The sequence below is a fragment of the Daucus carota genome, chromosome 9 (assembly GCF_001625215.2).
Source record: "Daucus carota subsp. sativus chromosome 9, DH1 v3.0, whole genome shotgun sequence".
In the NCBI taxonomy this organism is placed as follows: Eukaryota; Viridiplantae; Streptophyta; class Magnoliopsida; order Apiales; family Apiaceae; genus Daucus; species Daucus carota.
The window spans coordinates 3,268,415-3,276,395 of record NC_030389.2 but is presented as its reverse complement, the minus strand read 5'-3'; the positions used below and the strand labels follow the sequence as shown (position 1 = coordinate 3,276,395).

The following is a 7,981-nucleotide window of genomic DNA, read 5'->3' as shown; positions in this document are numbered from 1 at the left end:
AAACCAATGGATGAAATAGTCCAGGAGTGAAGGAAAAATTCATTACTATTTTTGAATAAAAAAAGTTATTATTTATTTAAAAAATAAACTTTTTTAATTTATTAAGACACAAAAAATCTATTTCCCTTAGAAAAGTTCAAAAAAGCATCATTCGACCGAATATTTCATTCATCAAAATACAGCACAGGATTCGTAGCTTCCAAACCCAATATCCTTTTCTACCCTTGCTTGTCTTGACCTGGCCGGTGTAGCTGCGTGTGTACGCCAAAAGCAATTCAACCGCCCCCCAAGATCCAACTAATAATTGGACCAATACAACCATTTTGACAAGTCAATTCTATCCCATTTTGTCTAATTTCAAACAACCCTCCTAACAAGAATCTACACATGGTCAAACATTTTGCTCCACATGACATGTATACAATTATACATGTTTTATTCATTATATTGATTGATTGTTATTGATAAACTACCTTTCATAAAATAATAATAATATAATATATATCTTAATCATATTACAAATTTTACAAAATAATATTCATATAATACTATCTTAATATTAAATGAAAATATTAAATTTCATCGGTATAAAATTATTCCTTTATTTGTTATTTCAAAAATATTGCGTAATTTTGAATCAAAATCAAAAATTACAATATTCGAATTTATATAGGGAATTGATAAATAAGCTCCACATTTTACTATTTAAGCTCCAATTCCATATTTTATACCATATTTACTCATGCTTTCTACACATGTTTCATCCATATTATAGGTGATTATGCTATTTGGGTAAAAGAAAAAATTGAAATGGAGCTTAAATAGTAAAGTTTGGAGCTTATTTATCAATTCCCTTTATATATATTATAGATTTTATGTGATATATATGAATCACATGAAAATAGAACAAAAATTATCATGACATTTGTTTTTGGGTGCTAATATATGCACAGCCTAAATTTATTTCTGCACACTCTTCCATCTATTTTGTACCAAATTATCTTTTTGAATTGATGATATATTTAGTTGAAATGATAAATGACAAGAATAATTTGATATAAATCAGGATATAAGATGTGCATAAATAAATTTAGAGTATCAACACCCTTATTTTTTCCATGCGAGATTCAATTATTATTGTCTTTTTACGGTATTCATTATCATATTTACGATATTTTCATTCCGAAATTTTCGATTAACTTAGTATCACTCGTGAATTAATTACCTATCCAAACACCATTTACACAAATCAGCTATCCAAACGCGTTGCTACCACACTACCAAATCCCACAAATAAAAACCAGAATCCTTTGAATCATTCCTCATTTTCGTCACAATACACCAAACCCAACTCCCATCTCCTCTCTTTCACCTGCTCAAACCACCCATACACACAGATATACATAAATACACACAATTGGGCTGGCCTCAAAGATCATTTTATAGATTATAATTTCTGGGGTTTCCACAAAATGGCTATTTCAAGTGGATTGGCTGCTACATGTAACCCTGGCCTAATTATCAAGAACAGATTTTTTCTGCAAAGATCCAATCTTTCCTACAATTTCGCATCAAAGACTCGATTTCTTGACAACCCATGTAAGAAAAGCGATGAATTTGGTCAAAGGTTGTCTTTTTTGAGGCCTAGGTGTGAGGCTGTTTCTGTTGACAATGGTGAGGTTGAGTCAAAGGTTAATAGCTTGTCTGCTCTTGAGCTTCTCAAATCATCTGCAGCTGACAGTAAGTAGATTTACATATTTTTGTTTATGTTTGTGTTTGTTTGGTATTTAGTGTTTGATGAAATGGATGATCTAGATTGTTGACTTGATTTTAGTAAATTTTGTTTGAGATGAATAATGTTCGCCTATTTATATATGTGTGTTTGTGTATTGGTGTTTAAAGATAGGTTTTTAGGTTTATGAATAGAAAAAAGAGTTGTGAAATATTAGGACATTCCCGGGGTAAAACGATGTGGGGGAGATAACAAACACGAGCCAAGGATCTTTACGATTTTAGCTTGAGTATTGGTTTGTAGATTTTAATTGTAATGGATCAAGGATCATAACTTTTTTTTTTTTTGTTTCCGTTTCTTTGGAAATGAATGTGGCTGTCTGTTTTAGTTTGATAAGCTACATGGATTTTTCCTGTTCGTGTTGAGGGTAAAACTGAAGTGTTTAAGATTTATTTTGTTCGTTGTATTTGTTTGACTGCGTTTTGGATCGTGAGTGTGTGAAACCATGTGGAGCTATCTTCTTATAAGATTGTCAAATTTGTCTGTGATGCAGGATATACGAAAGAAAAGAGTAGTATTTTTGTGATTGGGCTTAATATTCACACAGCACCACTTGATATACGTGAGAAACTTTCTATTCCTGAAGCACAATGGGCTCAAGCTATTGGTGAATTATGCGCTTTAAATCATATTGAAGAAGCGGCAGTTTTGTCTACTTGTAACAGATTGGAAATATATGTTGTGGCTCTTTCTCAGCATCGTGGCATTAAAGAAGTGACTGAATGGATGTCTAAGGTACTAACAACTGTAAAATACATATTTCTTAGGCTCTCCCTTGCCCCTCCCAAGATAAGATTAAAAATTGAATTATTGAGCTGTACTAGAGTCTCGTGATATTAATAAAGCACTTTTTAATGGCAGCAACGAACTATTTGTTTAACAAGCACTCATGAGTTGCACATATGATATCATTAGTGCATTCACTTAAATATGCTTATGACAAGTACTAATATTACTTAAGTTGGTCTTACATTTGAAATGATGATCCTTGGCCATAGCTCTAGCCTCTTCAACCAGATTTTTGCATTCTACTCCCCTAGGTTTTCTGATAAATTTTCTATCCACTGTAATTTGACGAATGAAGCATATTGTGATGTCAAGAAATAGACAGTAAAGAGTGTCAAAAAATAGTTATAAGAAATGCAGACTTCCGTGTACCTTCCTATGGGGCAATTCTTTGGGTTTTAGGATTTTTCTTAGTTTATGGCCTTATATTCTGATTTTGTTTGCATAAGCACATGTTAATGCATTTGATACTCAAAATGAACCTTGTGTTTCTCTTGGCAGATTAGTGGGGTTCCAGTTTCAGAGCTAAGTGATCACCGGTTTATGCTTTACAATAAAGATGCGGTGCGCCACCTTTTTGAGGTATCTGCTGGACTTGATTCTCTCGTTCTAGGGGAAGGCCAAATTCTATCTCAGGTTAAACAAGTTGTAAAAACAGGACAGGGAGTTCCAGGTTTTGATAGGAAAATCAGTGGGCTGTTCAAGCATGCAATAACAGCAGGGAAGCGTGTCAGGAGTGAGACTAATATTTCCACAGGGTCAGTTTCAGTTAGTTCAGCTGCTGTTGAGCTGGCCTTGTTAAAGATTCCAAATTCTTCATATGCTAGTGCCAGAGTTTTAGTTGTTGGAGCAGGGAAGATGGGGAAATTGGTGATTAAACATTTAGTTGCCAAAGGGTGTAAAAAGATGGTGGTGGTTAACAGGACCCCGGATAGAGTTGCCGCCATCTGTGAGGAGCTTAAGAATGTTGAAATAGTGTATCGACCTCTCTCAGATTTGCAATCTTGCGCCGCGGAAGCTGATGTAGTTTTCACTAGTACTGCTACAGAAACTCCTTTGTTCTTAAGAGAGCAGGTGCAGAAGTTTCCACCGGTGAGCTCTCAGATTGGAGGGCTAAGGCTTTTTGTTGACATCTCTGTTCCTAGGGCCGTGGAATCATGCGTATCTGCTGTTGAAACCGCATCTGTTTATAATGTGGATGATCTTAAAGAGGTTGTGGAAGCTAACAAAGAGGACCGGCTTAGAAAAGCCATGGAAGCTCAAGTAATTATCACAGAGGAGGTCAAACAGTTTGAAGCTTGGAAAGACTCCCTCGAGACTGTTCCAACAATTAAAAAACTGAGGGCATATGCCGAAAGAATAAGAGCTTCTGAGGTGGATAGGTGCTTATCAAAGATGGGGGATAATATCACCAAGAAGCAGAAGGCTGCTATTTATGATCTTAGTCTAGGTATAGTGAACAAACTTCTTCATGGTCCAATGCAGCACCTGAGATGTGACGGGACAGACAATCGTAATCTGAGTGAAATATTAGATAATATGCATACTCTTAACAGAATATTTGGACTAGATACAGATGTATCTCTCTTGGAAGAAAAGATCCGAGCTAAGATAGAGCAGAGCAAGAAGTAATCTTTCTCGAAATCAACTAAAATATTCTTTGATTGCTTGAAGTCGCAATTTCTCCAGCTGAGAGCACATAATCTTCAGCACATACTCGTTCATTCAGGCTGATTGTTACGTCGGATGGAGGTTTTTGTATTTTTAATAAGTGTATCCCCTGGTTGGCAGTGGTTATACGTATATGATACGATAGGCCTCTAGTGACGGAGGCTCATTTAACTTTGAGGTTAGTAGACTATTTGAATGGTTGGACGATGCACGATCTTTTTTCATCTACTTTAACTGTTCTGATACCCTGTTTCAAAAACTACTTGGAAATCATCTTATACATATATAGAGTTACTTACTACTGAGGATAGTTTGTCAAAAAACGCTGTCTCTGTTATAATGTTTAGTGATTTGGCGAGACATTCTCTTCAAATTGGGCTCTCCCAAAACCTAATAGCTTTGTTTAGTCTTTTGATTCTTAAGTTGTTTTACATTCAAAGAATCTTAGTTATCTGTACTGAAGTCTATTGGTTATACTGAGAGTTGTGTACAAGTGTTTGTTTGATTGAGGTCAGATAAATAGAATTCCACGTTTCATATTTACTGATCCGCTTTAAAATTTCGACAGGTCAAATTACATAACTTTTAATTGAAATTTTAAATTTTTTTAATAATAAAAAGTCAAAGAAGTGGGACGGAGGAGTATTTGAGAAGTTAAAAGTAAAAAAATAGACTAATATTTTGAAATGGAAGGAATATTAACTTTACGATATTATTATATATTTGAACTTTCGTTTTCGTGTTTTTGGAATTATGACCAAAAGTATAATCAAAATTGTTTATTTATTTTTGACCGAAATCTTTCAAAACCCAATATTTATTTCTCTCCCCGTAGTCCCATCAAATCCTATTTCCTTTTTCTATCAAATCTGTTCATTCTGACTTTCACTGATTCACCTTTCTTGTATGTTTATCGGATCCAAATAAAACCAAAAGTCACAATATATAATATTTCATTTTATACCCAAAATTTAATATGAATTAAATTATATGGGCTTGACTTGGGTAGGGGTTGAACACACTGTCATGGACTGACAATTGGTTCAACAAACAGGTGATTGACGTAGGAAGCGGCCACCGTAAAAGGCGCCCTGAAATAACTTCCACTGGGAAATGCCCTGGATAAAAGAAGATTTGATAATACTTAACCAAATGAAGAAATGACGTATGTAAGGCTAGAAGGATGAGAAAAATCATTTTCTGTTAGGGGTACGCTCTTGGGTGCAAATGAAATCTGTCTACAGTAGAGGAAGACCCCACTATGTATTCTGGTCAGTTACCCTCGTCAGGGAGTAGTTGAAGATGATGATGGAAGGTCTTACTCTGTATTCTAGTCTGTTGTCCTTGTTAAGGAGCTCATAGGATCTTCTCAAAAATATTTTCAGGAAGACCCTGCTTGGAGTTTGATGGGTTGTCCACATCGAGGAGCAGGGATGCGTCCTTGCATTTTAAATTAAGTCATGGAGCGGCGGTTATGTCGAGTTTGGGAGAATCTGAGTCCAAATATAATTCGAAAAGTCTTGGGTCAACACATTTCGAGACCCATTACCAAGTCTCATCGTATTGGGCCCCTTCTAGAAGGGCGTGAAGGGGAAACTGAATTCTAAGTAGGTTTCTTAGGCGACAAGAACTACGTGTGGCTTGGATGACATAGTGAATGAATTGGACAAAGGAACCTCTGATGCTAGGAAGAGAGCTCAAGCACTTTATGTCACACATGACTACTATGGATGGAACAAAAAAAGCGATTACGCAAGAGACAGAGACATGAAACAGAGTCCTGGTCGATGACCGTTATCCTATCATACAAAAAGTAGAATCTAAGAGCGCTAGCAGTGTTCGGAGGCAGGATTGTCCACAAACGAATTTGGCCCACAAGCAATTGACAAACATTACACAAAGATCAGGTGCATCCTACTCTCCATCCTCTTAATACTAGTAATAAAAATGTTGTGCCTCCCATAGAGCACTTGAAGAGAAAAACATTATTCAGAATACCATCAATGCCACTACCAACACACCGACTCCACCTCTGGTCAAAGATCTAGGCAAGAGGGTGTCACCCCAACCCCACCTCCTCAACCCAACATTTAGAACGTTTTGAGAATAGGAGGAACTGACTTAGATGGTTTGAGGAAGCTTATGGAACATTATGAAGGAAGAAAAGAAGCCCTGTCATGATTATTATAAACGATTAGGTAGCTAATATATTGCGAGACGTATGATTACGTCAACTGAGTTTCTCAGCGTAAGTAAATCAATACTTTTGATTTATAAAGTCGAGAGTCCCGTGATAACAACAAGTGCTAGATAGAGTGTCACTAGTTAGTGTGCATAACAGACGTATTCCTATTCATCAGTTATGATTGAAAAGCAAGTTTTTTATCTATAACTTGTAGTTCCCGCTAGTGATTTTATTTCACAACTTATATTTATTGCAACTACATTTCTTGTCATATTCTGTATTAAATTAGAGAATGTCATACACTTGACTTTTAACTACTGTTCTATATATCATTATGGGACAATATGACGGATACTCTATTGATTCGTAAAGTGATTATATTCTAGTAATCGCTTTACTAGAAATCTAAGTTGCTTTTAGATATATAGTGAAAACTATACAATCCAGACACACTCTATACAACAAAAAACTAATTATTCTAGTTGTCTTGCCATCAATTGTAGTAATAATTACTCCGGACCAGTAACAAAAATACTTTTATGGATCAGATGTATGCGTTAGAGGCCGTGACGACGGTCCAGTGAAGAGCTATATGGGTATTATATGAAATATTATAATGCTTTGTTGTCAAAGATCAACGTGTTGCCTTGTATTTGGTACTTATTATTTGGAACAACTTCTACAAAGTGTGATCGTGTGCTATCACATGGACTGATCAACTGTGATAGTGCACCCGTAATAAGGATTCCAATCTAAAATTTATGATTTACTGCTTAAGCTGATATAGCTTCTATTTTCATTGGATACCGTTGTTGATTATCTCATTTCTTTCATAAATTAGCACTTATTACTCCTTTAATTTTGAGCATTATACAAACACACACACACACGCGCACACACACACATTGAGCATTCCAGTTGCTCATCCTTGTTCTGTTGCTATTATTGTTGTGTTGATCTTTTAGTTGGGACTAGTTATGCCCATTAGTAGACACACGGCCAGGAAGAGGGCGCCTGCTGATCATCCTCAAATCTTCACGTTCCACTTACCCGTACAGGTAGGGAAATCCAGAGGCGTGTACATGGTACAATAGTAAATTGTATTAAAATCTAAACTAGTTGTAGAACTTAACTAGACTTGTGGAGGTTAGTATGACTTCATGTAGAAGTTATTCTAATCAAGTTTGTAGATAATTCTTTAATAGTTTTATTTTACGGTCTGTTTCATATAATAATTTGTGATCATCCAATTGCGTGCATGGATCATATTATTGTCATTTTATTCCGCTGTGTATGATATTATTGTGACTTAGTTTGTGACAACATCTAGACCCTTTGTTTAGAGGGTGTCACACTTGAATTTATATCTTGATAAAATTATTTTTATTTAAAAAAAATAATTATTCGATGTGTAACATAGTAAAACGCTACTAATATTAATTAGGATTTTGCAGAACACAAGACGTCACAAAGATATTTATCTTTGTTACAAAGAGGTTTTCCCGGACAACACCAGCAAAACAATCCTCCGCATAGTGATGGCAAAC

General features: G+C 35.4%; 1 protein-coding gene across 1 annotated transcript; it reads left to right on the top strand.

Annotated features, from left to right (window-relative positions):
- The first annotated feature begins 1,272 nt into the window (after positions 1-1,272).
- On the top strand, positions 1,273-4,792 carry LOC108203150 (glutamyl-tRNA reductase 2). The gene is made up of 3 exons (XM_017371911.2): positions 1,273-1,740; positions 2,286-2,527; positions 3,080-4,792. The coding sequence occupies exons 1-3, from the start codon at positions 1,473-1,475 to the stop codon at positions 4,208-4,210; spliced, it is 1,641 nt and encodes a 546-aa protein (XP_017227400.1). The 5' UTR covers positions 1,273-1,472; the 3' UTR covers positions 4,211-4,792.
- Positions 4,793-7,981: the final 3,189 nt, after the last annotated feature.

Bases quoted from the DNA above. Each gene is read 5' to 3' on its own strand.
- LOC108203150 (XM_017371911.2), top strand. From the start codon at position 1,473: ATGGCTATTTCAAGTGGATTGGCTGCTACATGTAACCCTGGCCTAATT. The intron at 1,741-2,285 runs GTAAGTAGATTT...TCTGTGATGCAG, and splicing joins CAAATCATCTGCAGCTGACA to GATATACGAAAGAAAAGAGT. The intron at 2,528-3,079 runs GTACTAACAACT...TTCTCTTGGCAG, and splicing joins TGACTGAATGGATGTCTAAG to ATTAGTGGGGTTCCAGTTTC.